This window comes from Sceloporus occidentalis, unplaced genomic scaffold (assembly GCF_023333645.1).
Source record: "Sceloporus occidentalis isolate IW3139 unplaced genomic scaffold, rSceOcc1.0.p SCAF_56, whole genome shotgun sequence".
Classification (NCBI taxonomy): domain Eukaryota; kingdom Metazoa; phylum Chordata; class Lepidosauria; order Squamata; family Phrynosomatidae; genus Sceloporus; species Sceloporus occidentalis.
The window spans coordinates 4,511,981-4,534,908 of record NW_028317036.1 but is presented as its reverse complement, the minus strand read 5'-3'; the positions used below and the strand labels follow the sequence as shown (position 1 = coordinate 4,534,908).

The 22,928-nt window shown below is 38.0% G+C and overlaps 1 protein-coding gene across 1 annotated transcript in view; it reads right to left on the bottom strand.

The window, feature by feature from the left end:
- The window catches only part of LOC149287845 (EMILIN-2-like), a 53,487-nt gene that overhangs the window by 1,197 nt on the left and 29,362 nt on the right, over positions 1-22,928 (bottom strand). The window contains exons 6-12 of the mRNA XM_089492437.1: positions 13,800-13,972; positions 10,870-12,057; positions 10,177-10,839; positions 8,340-8,783; positions 7,779-7,795; positions 6,978-7,011; positions 5,964-6,095 (exon numbers count right to left, since the gene is read on the bottom strand). Coding sequence (XP_089348563.1) covers positions 5,964-6,095; positions 6,978-7,011; positions 7,779-7,795; positions 8,340-8,783; positions 10,177-10,839; positions 10,870-12,057; positions 13,800-13,972 — 2,651 coding nt within the window. The remainder of the gene's footprint in view (positions 1-5,963; positions 6,096-6,977; positions 7,012-7,778; positions 7,796-8,339; positions 8,784-10,176; positions 10,840-10,869; positions 12,058-13,799; positions 13,973-22,928) is intronic.

The window sequence follows — 22,928 nt, the reverse complement described above, 5'->3', positions numbered from 1 at the left end:
CAAACTTTATGGTAGTAATTTTTTTGCATTTGTTTTTTCACACACATTTTACTTCAGGTATGAATAAACAGGTTCTGGTATATGTCACTATCATAAAACACCCCAATATGTGTTTAGCAACATCTCCTGAGTACAGCGATACCTCACATGAATGATTTTGCCTGGCTGTTTGGGGGCAAATGGGCCACATTTGGGGCATGCACATTTTCAATCTTGAACTTTGGCATTTGGGGATCCACTGCCCATGCCCTATTTGGTACATCTTTGAGCCGCGCCATTTCAGTGTGCCCAATAAAGCCATATATTTTTGAAAACTAGACACCCAGGGTATTTCAAATGCTATATTTTAACTCTTTCCATGCACCATATCTACCACCAGTCTTTGTCAAACTTTGTGGTAGTCATTTTTTTGCATTTGTTTTTTCACACACATTTTACTTCAGGTATGAATTAAAAAGTTCTCGTATATGTCACTATCACAAAACACCCCAATATGTGTTTAGCAACATCTCCTGAGTACAGCGATACCACACAAGAATGATTTTGCCTGGCTGTTTGGGGGCAAAAGGGCCACATTTGGGGCATGCACATTTTTCAATGTTGAACTTTGGCATTTGGGGATCCACTGCCCATGCCCTATTTGGTACATCTTTGAGCCGGGCCATTTCAGTGTGCCCAACAAAACCATATATTTTTGAAAACTAGACACCCCAGGGTATTTTAAATGCTGGCATTTTAACTCTTTGCATGCACACATTTTACCACCAGCATTTTTTCAAAGTTTGCAGTAGTATTTTTGTGTGTGTGTATTTTTCCCACACACACCTACTTTATGTATGAATTTACAGCTCCTGGTATATGCCGCTGTCACACGACACCGCAATATGTGTTCAGCAACATCTCTGTGTTAATTGGGATCTTGTTGAACCCGGCCAATTCAATTTACCCCATCAAATCATACATTTTTTAAAAGTAGACACCCCATGGGCATTTAATATCCCAGTATTTTAACTCTTTCCATGCGAGAATTGTTTTAAGCTAATATGCTAATTTTAGGACTTGCTCACAAAAATATATTTTTTATATATATATATATATTTATTTATTTTTTTGCCTTTTTAAAAAAAAACATTTTTTAACATTTTTTAACTTGAAGGTTCTCCTGATTCGTCTTTTTCGTCTTTATTGGTTTTTTTCCCGGGCCGCCGCCATCTTGCCGATGGCGAAGATCAACGGCAGCTGCGACCGCTCTCCCGAGCGGTCACAGTCCATCCCCAGGTAAGTGTTTGGTGTCACTGGATGCCTCCTGATCGAGGCATTCCAGCGACACCATTTAAGTTTAGGAGGCGATCGTTTTTAAAACGGGCGTTGACGCCCCGGGGAGGGGCCAGAGATGGCCCCTTTGTTCCGATCATGGCGTTGCTGAATGCCTCGAGGTCGAGGCATTACAGCAACGCCAGTCCGGTGCAGAAAGCGAAAATAGATCGCTTTCTGCACCCGTTTAAAGACGTGCCGGTCCTGGCACGTCAATTGTCGTTAACGACTTGAATTTCGGTGACGTGCCCGGACCGGCAATTGTCATCAAGGGGTTAAATGATATAATGGGCCACTGTGCAGCTGTGTTTGTTTATGTTGCACACTCCATAGACAGCAGCCATATTTTATGTGCTAGTGATCCAAACACATTGGGGCTTGTTCACTAAACTCTCAACCTGTTAACTCTCCACTCACATCCACCCTTTTCTCACCCAAGGGGCCACAAAAACCTAGTTCATTCACGTATTATCTCTCGCTTCGACTATTGCAAAACCCTTTGATAATACCTTGTCTCCACTCTCTCCCCTGCTATCTAGCCAAAATGCTGCTGCAAGGGTTAACTTAATTAACTCCCAAGGCCCTCCCTAATTCATCAAGAATTACATTTAAAATCCTTACACTAACATACAAAGCCCTGCATGGTATTGCTCCACTATACATTTTGGCCCCTATAAAAAAATATTTGATTTCTACTTTCTTCCCATGGACTAAAGCTCTTAATCCTCCCTTTTGCTTCCAAAATGTCACTCGTGCTGCCCCATATCTCTGGAACTCACTTCAGCCTAACCTCCAGCGTTCACCCTACCTCTCAATATTTAAGAAATACCTCAAAACCAATTTGCAAAGAGGCGTACAATGTTACCGGCTCAAACTTTCATATATTATCTACCATTCATCTGCCCCCTGTTCTCTATACCCATCCCCTCTAGATTGTAAGCTTGCAAGCAGGGCCTTTTTTACCTAATGTATCGGTTTGTCTTAGTCTGCCAGTTCTAGTTTTGTCATATCCCTTGTATATATGTTTTGTATTAAGCGCTGCGTAAATTGTTAGCGGTATATAAATAAAAGTTAATAATAATAATAATAATAATGGACCGACATAACAGACTAGCCTACGTTGGCTCAGACCCTGCATGGTAGGTGCTATGCCACCATCCATTTGTTCCCATTGAGATAGTTGCTGGAAATGGTTCGTAGAAGATAGCACTCATAAGAGCTATACATATTCTAGATGGTTTCCTGCAGCATTATTTTCATCATTGCTGTACTATTTTTTTCTAATACAGAATGGAATATGGTACTCAACAAATATGAATCAAACAAAAATGGATTTAGTATATTCTACTATATCTGTTTTTATGTTGTTTACGCCATATCATATGAACAAGACCTTCATTCAGTGAGGAATTAGATAAAGTCCTGTTTCACATCTTGTGATTTCAAGTTCTCTAGACAACAGATTCTTACAAGGTAAATAATGTGTCTGCAACAGAGCCATAAGAAGAAAACTCTGTTACTACTTACTAATTACTACCAGACCCGGTATACACTGCAAAAACTGAAAAAATATGCATCTACAGGACACTACCCTTCCCAAGTAATAATTAAACTACGAGTGAGCAGGTAAGTTGGAAATTTCAATATAACTGCATCATAGAGGACCAAACTCCCTGCATAATAATGCATAGTCAAATCTTTGTGATTCACTAAATTTAATGTACATATTTCACCATACAAATATAAACATTTCAGCAGTGGTATATTGTAGGAATTATTACTTAGCGTATCTGATGTGACTTCCAGGTCAATATTAAGCTTTCTCAAGAATAGTGTTATAAAGTTAAGTATCCCTTTTAAGGTAAATATTAACTTTCTGCATGACTTTAATAACAGCAAAAGCACCTAAACAATGCATAATGATTGTACATAATACAGACCATTAAAAACCCCTTAAGGACAATGGGTGGTCCCTAAACCCATTGAAAACAATGCATTTTGAGCCCGTACATGTACAGGCTTTGTCATTAAGGGGTTAATGAGTGCACCCAAAATGATGTTCCATGCCATGGTGGTCCAGACTAGACAAGCAGCCTGGCTCCTTAAAATCCTGCCTTGTGGTAAACAATAGAATGGCTTAGTAACATTCTGTAATAACACTCTGTAATAACGTTAAGACAAAGTGTGGGAAAATTGTTGTTGAACAAACACACAACAAAGATAGCACAAAAGCTCTAGTCTTTGGAGATTGTGGCTGCTAAATATATCTGGTCATGAAGGGATTAGTAATAACACAAATGATTTTGTAACTGATTCTTTAATCTTGTGATCCATCTTGTGGAAACTGTCACATAAATAGAAATGTGCGGAAGCTTATTATGACTGTTTCTTTGTTTCCTTGGGTGTTTTGCATGCGACTAAGCAAATTAAAAGGAAACAAAACAAACTTTTTGACTTGACAAAAACATGTTCTAGAAAAAGGAGCCCCATGAGGGTTACATTCTGTCTACAAACGGATGGCAAGAGGAGCTAAAATGAATTCAGAAACTGATTGTTTTAATTGAAAAGTTCCTTAAATGGTTACATTTCAAAGATAACTTAATCTGTTTCATCTCTTTGTAACGCTGGCTCCTGACAGGTCAGTAACAGAAATTAGGTAACCAAACCTTCTGTGGTCTACTAGTAGGTAAGACTCAACTTTAGCTTTTTTGCGTCATATATTGTACGTCACGCTTTGGATACAACATTTAGCTTAATAGCAGGTCATACATACAGCTGTTTTGTATGTGCCCAAACTGGAATAATACATATAAGTACAGAGCCTGACGTGTATCCAAACAATCAAGAAAAAGTACATACTGGGCAAAGAAACTGTAAACTGGAATGCAGCGGAATAATCAATGACTCATGTTCTAATGTCCTGTTAAGTGTTCCAGGATGGTGAACTCCTACTTCACAGTAGATGAGGTAAGAAAGCCTTACGATTATGCAATGGAATCTTTCTCTCCCAAATGTGAGTCCACAGGAAAACACTCCCATTTATGGGCCTCAAAAGTAACATAAGGAACGGCAAATGAGTGACAATCATTTGATACGCTACTGACGTTAAAAACTTCCAGGAACTTTTATATGCTCTTAACTTTGCAGGAGGTGTACCAAGAAGCTTGTCATATAAAACAGGATTTACTCATTAGGTCCAGATGTAAAACAACTATTTATTGAAGGGATTTGATGTGGTGCAGAATCACTGAAAGTGCTAAGACCTTTTAAAAATGATTTCCACACCAAGAGACCCAAAAATGTTTTAATTTTTGATAAGGCACTCTCAGCACAAACTACAATACAAGTCATTTTCCTTCTGCGAGTCACCAGGATATGATATCATGTTGCTCTGGAGTCCACCAGTGGATGTGCAGGCCATGATAGAAGACAGTGCTAGTTGAGAGATCTGTGCTGGTGGCTGCACAGACTTCTATTTTCAGGAGCCAAGGAACAGTTGCTATAGGTCTGGGCCCAGGGCAGCTCCCCCTTTTGCCCCACATTAAAGAGAGCTGCGATTTAAACTTTACACTTTACAAAGTAAGGCTGAAAAATCTTTATAGATTCATAAAGTTCAAATTTTCAAAGGTATCTGTAATTGCATTTATCCAGATAAATGCAAAAAAGACATAATATTATAGATGCTAAGAATGCATTCTTAATATCCTCCTTTTAGATAGCACCGGGATGTTCATACATCTGTGGATGTAGCATAGCTTATATAGAGAGATGAGTTATTAAAAACGTCCTAATGAGATGTTCGTTCTTTTAGAACTTTCGATATGAAACTAGTTTTTTAACATTATAGAACTCTTGATATACAAGTCATTAATTATTTTCAGTTGAATGATTTTTCTTTGGTACTACATACATAGGCAACAGACTGCAAGAAAAAAATAATAGTTTTCAGAGAACTGATACTGGACTTTTAATCAAGTTCTAAGTAGTTCTAGTTAGAAGCATGCTCACACTGTTTGGTAGGCCTCATATTATACATTTGTATTATTTGAGCCTGAGACTAGCTTAGCTCACCAACATTTTTTCTTTTCCCTGTTTTGCACATATTTGAGGTTGTTGGCTCCTCATCAGTCTGGTTGCAGCTTGCTGTCCAGGGGTTAAATGGGAGGAGGTTTAATTGCACCTCCCCCAACACATTAATCTGGTTTTGGTAGCAGTATAAACTGCTTTGTGTGCCCACTATGCAGGAGGTGAGAGTAGGTTCTCACCCTATTGAGAGTGTGCCTTGACGTGGCGGGTGAGCTTAATTATGCTTTGGCCAATTCATATAACCAAAACCTCTCATTTATATTATGTTTATATATTTGTTGCCAACTTTATTAGGGTGAGAAGCGCAGACAGTATTTTGTTTTTTGTATACATTGTACAGCCAACACACTGTATTTGCAACATGCTCACACTGTTTGGTAGGCCTCATATTATACATTTGTATTATTTGAGCCTGAGACTAGCTTAGCGCACCGACATTTTTTCTTTTCCCTGTTCTAGTTAGAAGAACCTGGACACAGAGGATAAGCTACAAGTGCAATTATACCATGTCATACAGAAAATGATTTATCTCTACTTACAAAACGTCTGTATTGGAATGTTACCTGTTAGAGGATTATAGTGTTCCCCATCATTAACCAAGACCTTGTTAAAATGAATAACTCCAACATCATAAGTATTTGGATGTTCAATCAGCCCAGCAGAAAAAGATATTAGAGGAGTTGACAAAGTGGCTCCTAAAAGCAGGACAAAATACAGATTACTAAGTGCCAGTAACAAGGCAACATAAGCAAACCAGAAATTATGAAGCACTTTTATGGCTGTCAATGCATTTTTTTTAAATGTAGAAATATAGGAAATGATGTAAATATATAAAATAAAAATACTCCAGCTATGATTATGAACTAGGTTAGTAGTGTTTCATGTAACATACAAGTGAAGGGGCTTATGTTTAGAAATCGGATCGGAAATCCCCCAACACGAAAAATGTTTATATTCATATTAAAACCTTATGAGCTGTTGGTAGACTGTAACACTACATACATCTACATATATGTTTAAAAATGTAGCATGTCTGCTTAGCTTAACTTCAGGACTGTTGAACTCTCTAGGAACCTGTAAAATCTTTATGCCCTGAAGCCTTTACGTTAACCACCAATAGCGACCTCACTACATGATTTCCATATGGCCTGTTTTAACACATTGATGCACACTGAGCCAGGTTCCTTATGAAGGAAAACCCTGAAAACACATGGTCTAAAGCAAGAATGTTTGTTAAGGGAAGTTCGTCAGCGCTGTCTTTGGGGTCTGATATGATGACAACTGGAATATTTCATGCTGCGCTACATTTCTGCCCAGTTATTGGGTTTAGATGCAATAACGATTTGTAGTATTAACTGAAATTACTGCACTTCTAAGTGTATTATACTCATTATAGTACTTTGTTTATCCAAATTGATGTTTTAAACTTCCGCTGGGTGATTCTTCACACATTTTTAGCCTCCTTGTAATCTTATGGGATAATATCCCCATTGGTACTATTGAACCAATCCATACAGGTTCATGAATCTACAGATATGTCAGTAAATCAAATATTACGATATTAAAACAAATGTTACCTTGTGACTCTGAAAATATGTGTATGTTTGGAAGCTCTGAAAAGGAAAATACGTGAGAAAATTATTTAAACAAAAATAAAGTATATAAGCTTTAGATGTATAAATCATGGTATCAATGAAGTTGTATTTTAAACAAAACTAAAGTGCTGTATGGTACATCGATCATCACAGAGGCCGTAACACAAGTCAATCTCGTTAATCAGAAATATTAGCTGTTGTTCTTAATCAAGAAACCCCCACCCACTAAACTCATTTCCAATTGTACTTCAAAAGAGAAAACACTAAATTGGCAGCTTCCCGGATCACTGATATACCATGGCTATTGGCCACTGCAATTTTTTCAGTATTGTCCTGAAAGATTGCTCAGAGAGTAATGGGTAATGAGAATGATATAGATTCCAATAAATTAAATAAAATAAATAGGAACAACATAAATATTTGACTTTTTTTAAATAAGGAAAATTATATAAAGCACAGTGTAGAAACTCTGTGAATGAAAACTTGGAGAGTAAGGTATAACATTCCTGTCCAAGCTGATGGAAATAGCGTATCACAGTTTATCCAGAAGCCTACTGTCTTATAACTGTAATAAACTACAGTGTAGTTCTTTTATATTTATTTTTATTTGGAACTAGCCTCTGCAGAAAAATGAATTATTAATTACCTTTGGAGTCTGCTGTAGGTTTGGGGTATCCTGCAAAACAAGGAAATAATTCAGTTGTTAATACATGTGGTATTTTTTCTTTATTTATGCATTTTTTATTGTATTTACTGCAACAACCAAACGAAACTGCCCCTAACAGCCTCACCAAACGTTGGTCCTTGGTATAAAAAAAAATAACTTCTAAAAATGCTACAGCTCCAGAGCTGCATTTCATGGAAAGGAATTGAGTTGTGGGGTTGGGAAACAGGGCACATAAATAAAGATTCCGGTGAATCATTCTATGCCTTCTGATTTAAAAAAAAATAATAACAATTATAAGCTAGCTTTCAGCCATCATATCAAAAAGAGAAACAGGACAAAGGATAGAGAAGAGAAACGCAAAAGTGAGAAAGTCAGATAATGGTAAAAGAGAAGGAGAAGATCAAAGTATTAGTGTGCCATCTCCTTACAACAGAATCTGCACTGATAAAACTGTGGGTCATTTCCACAGCTTAAAAATCTCCAGAAAATGCACTCTTCAATATTGTAGCGTGACCTACAATAGGCAGATAATTGCTCTGAACTAGGGTCCAGAATTTATTTTCTGTCATCTGTTAAAGAAATACACTACTATTACCTACTCTCGCTGTATGTGTCACTAATAATAACAAATATTTGAATTTGCTTGCAATATGGAACTTGTGAGGCGTGAAACATATGAATATTAGACACTACATCTTTATAATTAGATTGTTCAGTCCTCTTACCTGGTGCACCAGCGAACCCAGTTGAAATTGGCATGTCTTGCTGTCCATCCACCCCTTGAGGTCGACCTGATTCTGATTTCAGTATTTTTCCTGGAGGTCCAGCTTCACCAGTCTCTAGTATGATCCCATTGTTACCAGGAAGTGGTAGTGTGATGACTGTTCCTGGCAACAAAGGAGCTACTGGTTGAGATGGTTCAGGTCTTGGTTTGGGGTAGGATGGTTGCTGAGGTACTTGAGGTTTAAGTGGCTGCTCTGGTGCTTTTGGTGGCGCAGGCTCTATAGGGGTTTGTGGTACAACAGGTTTCTGTGGGACCTGAGGGAAGACTGGCTTTTGGGGTGTTCTTGGAGGTGGTGGTGGAGGTATAACCTTTTGTTGGGTATCATCAACCTCCTTCCCTAGATTAGAAAGAAAACAAAACAGAAGATTGAATATATTTAATATCAAATCTATATTAAATTTGGCCTCAGGATGTGTATGCTGTACAGGCACATATGTTGTTACCAGATTAGTGGCTTCATCCATATGGACAAATTAACATTTTGAGCACATCTTGAATATTGGGATTGCCTTACAAGGTGTCCCCTTATGTTCTTAACCATGACCATTAAGCATATTTTAACAGACCACAGATGACTTAAAGTGGTTCTGTCAATCCTACATTAATTAAATAAAACTGTGTGGCTCTGCTGTGACCAATCTCAGTCCATAACTTTTAAAATAAATATCTTCAAATCACACTGATTTGAGAAACAAAAAGTTAAAAAGGTAGTTTTTGATAAATTAATTTAGTTATGGCAACTGCTGAGATGGAATCCCCCTAAGCCTTAATATGAATTCCATTGGTGTCATTATACTACTTAAAGGGACAGCTTATTCTCACAGACAGCTCCCCTCGTTCTTTTTCATCCACAGCACTAAACAATTACTTCATAAAACAAATACTAGAGACATATAAAAAGGTTATGACTCCACTCTTGCTACCTTATCTGTGATCTATTAAATAAGCATCATGGTGGTTTACAGCAAACCTACTACTGTATATAATGTGATTTGCATATATCCAAAGATTTCAGGTTTTGAGAGCAGTGCAAGTTATAGGACATATGTCAAATTAAATTAGGAGTCTAAAGTCACTAAAATCACTAGGCAAAAGCATAGTATTCTGGTCGAATGAATGAGGTGTTGCGTAAGGCTTTGTGCTAGTTAGCAACATTTAATTTGTATTCAAATTTGCATTGAGGTCCTGCCCATCTTCAGCTATTAATTTTAATTCATAGTAGCATTTCTTGAAAGCCTGATAAAAGCCATACAGCCTAAAATGTTAAGGTGTCCCCAGGATGTCTGCCCTCTGCATTTGAGAGGTATGCACAATTTCTGCTTGTTTTGTATTTCAATTGCATGCATAAATCCAGATAATTTTGCTATTGCATGTACCCCATGTATATTTTGAATATGTTCTGTTTATTGTTTCTATTACAGCACTGTACTAGGCGAACATTAGGTTAATATTCTACAAAGCAAGTTCATGTGATTTTCCCTATTCTATTTTTGTAGGCATTTTTATGTTTGACCAGAAAAGAAAAGGAAGGAATAAATCATCACATCAATAAAACAAAACTCAATTATCAAAAACAGACCACTAAATCATTGACTATTGCTTTACAATATGCATTGTTACAAGATATGTCACAAATAAGCTACTATGAACACTACTTACCCTTTGGAACAAGTCAAAACAGTGATGTTGGATACTATCAACTCAAGTAGATATGTGATTAGTACACTTACCCGCTCCAGGCTGACTCTTAAGGAGATCTTGAAGATCAGAAGTGATTTTGATGACTTGACTGTTGAACACCTGGACGGAATTCTTGAGGCCATAAATGTCATTTGTATGAGATTTTATTGTCCCATTTATGCTATGTATACAGTTCCACAGACTGGTAACATGTTTGTTTAGACCATCTTTAATCCTCTGCAAACTGCCAGAGATAGTATCCAGCCTTCCACAAACGTTTTCCAACTTTGAAACTCTTGCATCAACTTTAGAAATCTCCGTTCGAATTCCCTGAGTATTATCTGGGCACTTCCCTTTGTCAGCTGTTACTCTGCCATTCAGTAGTTCAAACTTGTCCTGGAGACTCTTGCAGCATTTGTCATTGGAAACAGAGTATGAGGTATGGTTAAAGAGTCTTCTTAGTTCGTCTACTTTTGAAGAAAGACCAGTATTTGTGTTTCGTGCAGTAGAGTTTACTTCTATCAGCTGGTCATTTAACAGGATCATCTCATTATTTAAAACGTTTACATCATCTTCAATTTTGTTTAGACTATATCTTAGAAAATTAAGATTTGTATTCAAGGTTTCAATTCCTAGCTTGTTATTTTGGATTAGTTCAAATTTTTCATTCACTGTATCATTTAAGAATTTGAGAAGTATTGCATTGTCATTTTCTCTCTGAAGGAAAATTTGGTAATTGATACCATGTCTGTCATCTGTGCCCTGATCACCTTCTTTTTCCTCTAACAGGGACTGCAGTTGACCCTCAATCTGCTGAATCGCAAACTTGACGGAATTTAGTTCTGTTTGTTGTTCAGCAAGATTATGACCAAAATGTGTTCCGTCAACTGAAGAAGTATTGGTAATCTCCAGTAAAACACTTTCAAATCTGTCTTCTAGTGGAGCAACTTTTCTATCTATTAAATCCTTAATTTCATCATGATTAGATGAGATCAAACCCCTCAAGGTTTCCTCAATATAAAAACAATGCTCTTCTGCATTTTTCTCAGTCACATTTACCTTAAATTCTACCTCATTTAATCTTTCTTCAAACATATTGTCTGGGTTGACGTTGTTTAGCCGGGCTACTTCATTGTCTAACCTAATGTTGAGTATCTTGTTGGCTTCAGCAACCTTCTCAATCTTTTCATCTAAATGATTCAACTTTTTATCAAAATCACTATTCTTGCAGCAGCCAGGACTGTTTGGTTGCAACTGAAGTTGAGACCTGAGTTCATTTATTTCATTCTTAAGTGCAGTTTCCTTCTCCCTGAGAAGCTCTATTACTCCTAAACAACTGGTCTCATGATCCTCACACTGCTGCTGAACGTTAATTAATTTATAATCACAAGAATTTTTAAGATCTGCCATTTTACGATCCATTCCTTCTAGAATTTCTTCTCTCAATGACTCAATTTTATTGTCTATATCATTGGCACTAGACATTGTTGCCACAGGCTGACGCAAAGTTTCCTGTAGCTCAATTAAACGTTCCTCATATGTGTTAATTTTTCTGTTTAATTCATCTATCATATCAGTTTTGCTTTTCAATTCTTCTTTGGCATTTGATAATTCGGAGAGTATGTCTCTCACTCCATCATCTTTTTCAGCACTTTCAGAAAATCCAGGTAAATAGATTGTTTCTGTCTTACCTCCAGTAGCACTGGCGGTAGGTTGTAGATTGTTAAGCCATGATGATATAATCTTACTTGCATCCTCTTGAACAGTGACTTTCAAATTTTCATTTACTCCTGCCATAGAGGTTTGTAAATCGATCACTGTCTGTGTGAGGCGAAGCATTTCATCTTCAAGAAACTGAATTTTTTTCCCCTGTGCTTCATTTAATTCCTGAAATTCCTGATCTTGAGTTTTTTTCTGTGGTCCAGTTATTCCTATTAGGAAATGAAATATGTCTTATTTAAAATGTATTTATGCTATATACCAGCATTACAAGTCAAATTTACAAACTGATCATTCATGGTATGTCTCTGGACTGCCTGCTACTTACATGGTAAGTTTACGTTGGATAATGTGTTGTGGAGGGTGTCTATTGGATAGTGTATTGTGGAAGGGGTGAGCACTGCTGGATAGCATGTTGCGTGGGGGGGTGAGTGGATGCTGGATAGTGTGTAGCGTGGAATGAGCGGCTGCTGGATAATGTGTTGCACGGTGTGTGGCTGCTGGAGAGTGTGTTGTGTGGTCAGGTGAGAGGCTGCTGGACAGTGTTACGCCCCCTATGAATCCAATGGTATGCACTACTTGTTATGTCGTGTGTAATATCTTATTGTTAAAACCAATTTTATGTACTGTGACACTAGAACATCTTTATGTGTTACTAAAGTCACCTGAGAGTAAATATCAATTGAATTAAGAATTATAATAAGACTGCCAAAAATTATTGAATATTGGCTTTATTGTACAGATTATTTTAATGCAACTAAGTAATTATTAAAAGTCTGTTTATAGTTTATCTTGGGCACAGTTAATGTTGTTTAATTTACTTTTTCTGGACAGCAGTTTGATTTACTCTTGCCACATTCATTAAATCCCCTCAGAGTCTTAATTTGCTCTTTTCTCTAAATAGTGCTGTGTTTGTATAACTAGAGGTCATTGGAACTGAAAGGTAGAATGACCTGAACATGCCTGAAAGGCATATTAACATTCCAAATGGAGCAGGAAACAAAAATAAAACCAAATATCTAGCTATTTCTTCTGCTACATACTTGTTTTGATTATAACACTGGCTTTGGAAGAACACTGGACTGCTGCAGAAATATCTGATTGTACAGGAATGTACAGAACATGCTGCATGTTGCCATATACGCGTTGTTACTGAAATTAGAGTTGATGTGATCTAAATGGTGAGGTCAATAAAAGGCCCGAGGACCTAATACAGGCTATTTAAACACTTCTCTTGGCCCTTATGCACTTCATGTCTTTTTCTGTGTTCCAGTAAGAAGGTCATAAAAAAAGCTGGAACTCAGTATGTGCAATAGGTTTTATCTATTTAAAATTTGTTCTGCCTTTCGAAATCATTCCGAACTAGCATGCGCTTTATAAATAAAATGTATTGTGATAGTAAAATTAGTACATAAAATAAACTAAGTTGCAGATAATGAACCTATGTTGACACTGCAATTAATGTACAGCCACTGCATATTTTTTGCCCAATCTGTACTACAGTGACAGTTAATCTAGATATACGAAGATATGTCTACATTAGAGCTATCCATCCTAAATCAAAGTAGGAATGCCATGCTATACATAGTATGGACAAGTGTAAATAAGATCAATCCAGTTCAGTCTTTCGTTGTCTAATGTGGTGTACATTTAATATATCAGCGGAACCGGCTGTAATTATTATTATATTTTTTAAATATGAAAATAATATAAACAAAAACATTTTATATATATATATATATATATATGTATATATATACTGATTATTGCAGTATGCGGTGATATCTTGGCTTCAGACCTGATGAAGAGAGGATAACTCTTGACAGCTTGTCTTTTAAATTTTATGTTAGTCCAATAAAAAAGGTATCACTGCATGCTACAATACTCTGTTTTGTTGACATCGTGTCTACATACACACACATGTACATACATATACACACCTATATACACGTACCTATATCCTTTTTTCCTCCACTAGGCTGAGGAGTTTGTAAAGAAACCAGCTGAGTCTTTTCATCCGGGCCTTCCTTGCAATCTTGACCTTTAAAACCCGGACAACATCTATACTCCAACTCTGTGACAACCTTATACGATGTTGTATACCTTGGTCTGAAGCTCACTTTATAACTATAAACAAGATTTGGAAAAAATCGATCAATAGTTTGTAAATCATTTACTTTGATTAGTTGCAGTCTTTTTGTTTAATAAACATGCTTATAGTTCTGCAAATGAATAATCAAATATATAACATATAGCATATTTCATATTTAAGTTTGCACCCTACTACCTGATGTTCTTCAATACTGAAACCTCCTAGCATCCTATGACCATATTAAATATATATATATATATATATATATATATATATATATATATATAAATAAAATGGACGATTCAATAAATAAAATTGATGATTGTTTGTTGTTTTCATGTGGCAGTCTGGAATCCCAGCAGCGTATTGTCCGCAAAACAAGCCTGAACTTCCCTATACCCTCACTTGGACAAAGACGTTCTTTACACATTCCTCCTGGGGAGATAGGGAATGTGGCATTTTCCTTCCATGACTTACTCTTCTTTCACTGTTTATTTTTGTAACCCATCACAGGAAAGGCCTTTTATCATCATGACATCATGAAATAATGTCAGCGCTGTGAGCCTACCCTTAGCTCTACCTGTTCAGAAGAGAGAGAAATGCCCAATCTTGATTCCATAATTCTGCTAAAAAAGTATGACGCCCTTTTTGTACCTATATACTGTATATATAAATTATGGAGGGTTTGAAAGTGTGGGTGCAGCTGTGGCATCTTGAATCAGATATTTTTACTGTACTGTTTAATGATTTTTAAACACTTTTTTTTAACACAGAAAACCTGGGCTTCTGCAGGGGTGTGGGGGGGTTCAAGAGAGGCCAATTGTCTTCCACCCCACCCATGACCATACCGGGACGAATCTTGCGATTCACCTAAATATCAGAGAGGAGCTGCAGCGTGCCCGTAGACGTCACGCTGCACTGCATGACCACGCATGTCTCTCGCCAAGAGATCAACGCTGAGCAGTGCTCGATTCCCACACAAGGCTAGCCCAGGCAGGGGTAGTAAATAAAATAGACAATTGTGTGTGTACAAGTGAGGTTGCTACAGCATCAACCGTGATGATCAGCAACGTTGGCAGTGCCAAAGCTCCATATCATTCTGGTGATGTCACGCCCCATTGGAATTTGGCACATTAGCCCCACTCATGCTCAACCTTATCCTAACTATGCACCACTCCTTGGGCATGGTTAGTATTTTGCCCCCTCCGTGAAGTTGTGTAACAAGTAAACATACACAAATTATGCCAGAAGAGGCAGGGAAAGGCTACCAGTAACAGATTAAGACCATCAGGGATCCCTAGACATGTCCGCACACACTACCACTTTTCTAACTCAGGGTCACATGACTTAGTAGCCGATCAGCACCTCCCTCTACAATACAGAAAAAACGCTAGGAGGGCTTATGGAGCGGCACTGAATATGTGTCAGGTGGCAACCTAGGCTTATTTTGGCAACTTAGTACCACACATCTAGCTGGCACTCTAAAGGTAATTCCCCTGTTCCTTTAAAAGTGAGTCGCTACAAATACTAACAATAGCAGATATGTAGTATTTCAATGCATTAGAAATTTTGCAGATGGGAAACAAACCTCATCCATGCATCAAAACAATTATATCACTTCACAAAAAGAAATTGTGACTCAGAAATGCCAATGTCAAAAATAGACCAACACTTTTTAAGCAAAAACACATAAAACTCCAGTCCTGCATTCCTTCCTCCCTCAGACAAATGCCTGTTGCAAGTATATTTTGTAGATTGAGAAATCTTCCCAGAATATTTTCCCTCTTCTATTAGGACACTAGAAACCTTTGTCCATGCTGAAAGCAGATATGTAGCTTTTCCCAGATCCTGCATTTTACAGTTCTATATACATAACATTCAGTACTAGATATCTTATAGTTATTTTCTCGTGATTAGCATCATTATCCTTATTTCTTTTATCATCACATTCTTTATCAATTACTGGTAACAACCAGTCCTCAGCATTTTGATAATTGTTTCTCCTCATTAAGCTATCTCTCATTTTCTGTTAGGATACTGTCACTCTTTGATGACAGCTCAGAGGTGGAGTGAGAGATAAAATCAGGACAGGTAATGTAAATTCTGTTCTGCCATGACTTGCCAGTCTCGTATCTCTAAATTATATATCTACAAAGCCAATTACACAGATGGCAAAACAGAAAGCACAAACTATAGTTAATATTAAAATGAGTTATGCTAAAATACACAATGGCTGTAGTCAGGGCCGGCCCGACAATGGAGCCAAGTGGGGCAACCGCTCCAGGCGGCACTTTTGAAGGGGCGGCACTTTGCCGCCCCAAGCCCTTTTTTTTTTTTTTTTAAAAGCGAAAGAGACAAAGGGGCGCCGAGTGGTTTTCGCTTACCAAGCTGTCAGTACCCGCTCGGCGCCCCTCGCTCTCTCCTCTGCGGCGAGTCTCCTTGTTCGGTCTCGGTGCCGGCTTGTAATGCTGAGTGCCGGAAGATTTCCGGCGCTCAGCATTACAAGCCGGCACCGAGACCGAACAGGGAGACTCGCCGCAGGACTGCTGAAAGGTAAGTACAAGGGGGGGGCGGAGGGAGAGGAAGGGTAGATAAGGGGGGGGGGCGGCATTTTAAAATTCGCCCCAGGCGGCATTTTGCCTTGGGCCGGCCCTGGCTGTAGTTCTTGATTAAGGTTTGCTAAAGGAATCTGAGACGACAGAATCCTCTACACTGAGATTTTGTGAATAATTTCTCCAAAACCCAGATTTCATGAAATGGATTCTCATGAATTAACTTCACCTCTTCATGAAAAATGAAGTTCTATGTCACTGTCAAATCAGTAATGCTAAATCCCCATCAGGATCTATAGATGAATTCATATTAAAAATATAAACATAGATTCTTTCTTATAATCTTAAATAAGTACTTGAAAAATGTTGGCATCAACAACATCTTTGCAGGACAAAAAGTATTTATAGGAGGAAAACGCTTGCACAAGTAATTAGATATAAATGCAAGCAGTACAAGGCGGAAATTTAGTTATGGAAAACAACTGACCACAGGAACCGAGATAAACAGGACAAAGGGTCTCTTGAGTGCAAAACAGATATCTTTCCTATTGTTCATATATTTATTTAGCGTGTGTTTAGTTTCCTAAATCGAGGCCACTATGATAAATCTAGTCCCATTTACCATGACAAATGTAAAGGGAAGATCATCTAAGGAAGTAAAGTCCTAGGACCAGATAATTTCCCACGTCTGTCCAAGACATCTAGTAACATTTTGCAATACTACAGTATGATCATTAGTCACACATTCTTAGTAAGAACTAAAATAAGAACACATTTAAATATTATGTTTTTATGTTCATATTATGTCCTATTCTTTCTACAGGCTTCATGGATGGTCAATACACATACATAGTTTATGAGTCTCAATTTGTCCTACTCATGGATGGTCATATGACATGTCTTCCATGAAAAACAGTCTACTATTATGTGATGGAATCTCTCCTTTAGATTAGGCTAGTCCCGTGGCTTTCCTTGGATTCTGGAGAAAATTTCCCACAAGCTTCTACTGTCTAAATGTTGCAAAATGTTGCCTTGACAGTTAATTTATACATAATGGTTGCTGATGGAGATTCAACACCATTCAACCTTAGAAACACCATAGGAGTATCACCTTCAACCTCTACATCTTGCCATACTGTTTTCACAGGATGAAACAAACAAAAGCCTTAATGCAAGATATTAAAAACAAACATAATTAACACACATTTAAATAGGGATAAAGGAAAAAAACTATTTTCCTGAAGCTGCATACTACCAACTCTATTACAAACTCCATAAAAGTCTGTTAGAGTATTTCAACTGGAATATTAACTCCATGATTTAATAAAATAACTCCCCTAGGATGCAGCATGTTTATTGTTTTTGGTAGGTTACGGTGTCTTTAATAAAAAGTCCTAGTCTGGATCTGACCTATGTTTCATTTTGAGTTAATGAAGGATATCATGACTTATTCTGAGAGTTAAGACGTGCAGCTGCTATGCATTACACTCAATATTGTGGTTTTGGTTAGAAAGCTTGGCAACAGTGGATTGTTTTAGATTTGACTGTAATCAGTTAGTGACATAAAGAGCATCACTGTACATACCGCATACGGCTGCATCGACGAGTGATCGAGTGCGCTAAGCAGAGCCTGCTCACTGAATTGCACAGTTATGGATCGGTTACCAGGCACTGCAGTTTTGCCCCTGGCTAATAGGTTAAACTGTTAAGCCGGTTGGTGGTGACAACAGCAGCAAGAAGGAAGTAAATGCCCTGTGACTTATGGCTTTAATATTGGACTACAGCCGGAGTTGATTGCCTACCACCAGTGGGAGCCTGCAGGAGGCCCACACCTACATTTCCTGGGACAGAACTTCCTTAAACATTTTAATTTACAGCAAAGTAGCACTGTTTATGTAAAGCTTCTGGCACACATTTTCCTTATTCCTGCCCAGACACTGACACTTTACACGGCCTAAATGAGAGCCAGACACCCCAGAGCTGAATCCTGACACACTGCGGTGAAATTAATTGCGTAATAACAAGATAATTCCAATAACATTCTGAAAAACCAAGTGCCATATAAAATGCATTATGAAGATTAACAAATAGCTATCAAAAGGCATGGAGGTATATTGCATTCTTTTTTTAACCATGACAAATGCCATGCACTGGCAATGAAATACATTAATAATACGTCTTCATATGTCAGACATAATTTGCACAAAATGTAGTAAGAAGGGGACTTGCGCAGTTACTTAAAGGTACAGTTTAGTTCTCAAACTAGTCATATGAACTATTTTAATTGATTTTAGAATAAGCTTATCTCCTAAAAACGTGCAAGAAATATTTGACTTTTTCCTGCTTGAAGTTAGAGGAAGCCAGGTGAAGGGTTAACCGAGACAGACAGACAGAAGTCTGTTTCTTACTTCAATAACTAAAGAATGCCTGCACCAATTTGCATGGAGTAAAATGCATTGGAGTCCACATGAAACGGATTCCAACACACACGTAACATGAAAATTGGGCTGGAATGTAACTTTAAAGGGATTTTTAGATTTACCGAGGTCTATCTAGCACTGGGAGCTTCAATATAGGAGAAAAACACATTTTTAAGCAATGTAAATTTGTTTTTTTAATCTATAGTCTTTCCATACTGAAATATTAACCTGGCACTGACCCCTACCTAGATGCTGCCTGCTCACCTGTGCAGGACTAATCCAATAAGAAGTCTTTTGGACCCAACTTTGAATGCTGCCAGGATCTGGTGTACAGAATTTGCACAAGCTGTGTTCTGGACTTCCATGCCCTATGCAAGCAGCAGTCACATCAAATATCAACGATTTCAAGAACATCTGGAACCATGACTTAACAATGATGACACACGGAATCCATAAAGCTTTTTATAATTAAATGGCAATGATGTCAAGTGTGGTTCACCAGTATTTTAGATTCATAATAGTTACAGTTGGGTGGTTCTCAATATGGGATGATCCAGAAACATTTACTGTAGCTTGTCGACATAAAGGGTACTGACCTCCTGCACATACTGTACAAGAGTGATGAGTAACCTCAAACCAGTATTCAAATGTCGCACATCAATATTTTAGGATAATACTTGCTACAATTGTCAGTGAAGTAAAATGTAATGTTTTTGTTTTCCTTGTGACCCTTAAAAGGTGAGTTTCACTACCCAGTGACTTACAAAACTAGATGGTGTGAGGTTCCATAGTATTACATTACAGAAAACATTACAAGGTTGCCTGTTCCAGAGCTTGAGATTTATTGAAATGAAAACTAATACTAATTCCAGTTACAGCAATAAGAAAGTGAATACTTACTGTACCCACCCCATCTTCCTAGGTAAATTTGCTTCTCAAGAGAAATACTTTTAGTAAATAACTCATTGGATAATTTGCCTTCTAAATATACAGTTACCGTCTAGAACAGGGGTGGGCAATTAATTTTCCCATGGGGCCACATGAGAAATTGGAATGGTTTTAGAGGGCCAGACCTCTACAAACTACAAACTCCGAAGCCTTGTCCATTTTGTTAACTTATGTGCTGTTTAATAAAGTTATTCAAGCCTACGTCATTGGTAGAGGTGCTTGAATAAGTAAGGCCTGAATAACTATTACCACAGCACAGAAGTGAACAAAATGAACAAGGCTTCGGAGTGCATACCGTATTTTTCGCTCTATAAGACGCACCTGCTGATAAGACGCACCTAGATTTTAGAGGAGAAAAAAAAGGAAAAAATATTTTGAGCTAAAAAATGGGCTAAAATATTTATTACAATAACTGAATAAGCTATGAACGCAGTAAGACACACACAGACACAGTAAGACACACACAGACACAGTAAGACACACACAGACACAGTGAGACACACACAGACACAGTGAGACACACACAGACACAGTAAGATACACACACACAAACACAGTAAGACACACACACACAGTAAGACCTCCCTCCCTAACCCCCCTTCTCAGTATCTCCCCTCTAACTCCCTAACCCCCCCTTCTCAGTATCTCCCCTCTAACTCCCTAACCCCCCCTTCTCAGGATCTCCCCCCCCGCCCCGGTCACTTACCTTAAACTCCTGTGTTGGAAGCGTGAGGCGTTTGTCTCGGGTGCCGGCGCTTCACTGCTGATCGCCGGCGTCTGACGTCATATGCCGGCGCCCAGCGTAAAGCGCCGGCACCCGAGACAAACGCTTCCAACACAGGAGTTTAAGGTAAGTGACCGGGGCGGGGGGGGACACCGGACTCATTGGTGAGTCACCAGGACACTCTTTGCGGGCCGGTCCGAGCTATTCAGCGGGCCGGATGTGGCCCGCGGGCCGTGCTTTGCCCAGGTCTGGTCTAGAAGCATGTCATGGTCCTTTTTCAAGAACATAAGGAACTTTCGTTACACCAATCTAACAAACTACAGGTCACTCCTGGAAGTTTTCTGCATTTCATTTACAGAGCTATAACCCAATATTAAAAAAAAGAATATAGATTTTAATGAAAACAGTAAGACTTTTAAGAGTCTGCCAAAAGCAATGTACATCTGATATCAGCGAAAAATTGGTCCACCGGTTCCTACAAGCATAGATTTACTTGGAACAGAACTAACAAAAGGTTTTCAACGTAATGTCCAACATCTGGAACATATCTACTTTCCTATATTATAAGCCAATTGCAATTGATGATAAAATAAAAAGCTTTATTCATTGCAAGACAAAATGATGACTATCTGCAGTCATCTAGAGATGGCAAAAGACGATTTGTGCTTCTAGATGAGGAAATTATATCTGGGAGGTGTATTTCACTAGTGACACCGTATAGCTGTGATGAGTTTTTTTTGGTTTTCTGAACTATATTTCAAGCCCAGTACTTAAAGCGATGTTAACTTCTCAACCTTTTGCTAGGAAATGGAAGGCTTTAGCACATTTCTTAAATGGACTGTTTAGATGACAGGACAGATTGTTCAAAATTAAGACATGCTCATTGTTTTACTGATTATATGAAAGAAAAACTGACCTCACAGAAGATTAGGAGACTAGGAGATCCTACTCTACATTCTACTGTAGATCCTAGATTAGAGTTCATTAAAGGGACACTCCAGGTTCTACTTGGAAACAGTGTCTATACAGTTTATAATCTATATAGAGCTGCTTGAACATCTTAACCTGGTGGGATCGTTGTCGAGTTAAACTTTTAGCAGAAACCTGGGGCTAAGTGCTTTGGAGAAATGGAAATAATTATACTTTTCCTCTTCCTTGACATCGTTTGACTGAACCGCTAACTAGTGCCAGTAAAATGAGTTTCAGTGTTTCAACACACTATATTATGAATGCATAGGAAAAAACATGATAGAAATATTTTCCATAGGATATCCATTGTCTGTATTTTGCTTGTAGTTACTGTGCCTAAAAGCGACGGAATCAATGTCCAGACCATATTATATTCAGCCAACTGATCCTTCAGCTCACCGCACCCTTCTCTGTCAATCAAAGGTTAATCTTTCACACTAACAACTGCACTTGCAGTTTCCAGGACAGTGACTAATGTTATTTCTGGTTGTGGCCACTTGTGTAGTGAAGATATGTTGTGCATCGTGTCTCAGTGATCCCACGTGTGCAGCTGAGCAAAGCTGGGCTTGGAGACTATAGTAATATTGGTGGAACCAGAGAACCCAACTCCTAAACTACCTCTAAACTCCATTGAAAGATGACGCACACAATAAATGCTTCTTTACTGCCGTCTGATAGCTTCGGCTTCAGTTCCAAGAAAATCTTTCCTACAAAAAAAAAAAAAAGCTTTCCTACAAGGAGCTTAAGTAAACCCTTTAATGCACCCTGTGGCATGCTAGGCAAATAACCTTTAGCAGATCTCTCATTGTATTCTTACTTCTGTACATTAAATAAAAACCACACACAAATGTTTAAGAAGCTTGTGTCACATGACAATTACGTTTTCCCTGAGAAAAAAAGTTACATGATTAGAGAATTATTTTTTGGGGAAGGTCTTGACAGTTAATAGTTCTGGTAATAATAGTTCTAATTCTGCATTTGGTATCAACGGTTTAATCAGCACCTTTAACTGTCTGTTCTTTGGCTAAAAAAGGGTTACCACCACTTTTACTGAAATAGCAATCAGTCCTTTTTTTTCAACATCCAAACTGGGATGTCTTTTGGAGCAAAAGCTTGCTATAAATAGCCTCAAGCCTCCCCAAATGTATATCTTTGTTTTTGCTTGCCAATAAAATAACAAAAGGAGGAGGGTATCAGGCAACCACAAAAAAAAAGTCACAATGATGAATTATGATTTCTTTGTGGACTTTGGAGATTAGATTTCAGCCAAGTGGGATTCTCTTAAGAACCAGAAAAAATCTGCTAAAAAGGCGTATCTTTTGTTTCAGAAACTAAGAAACCCCAAGTGATTCAAACAACTGCATAGCGATGCTTCCAA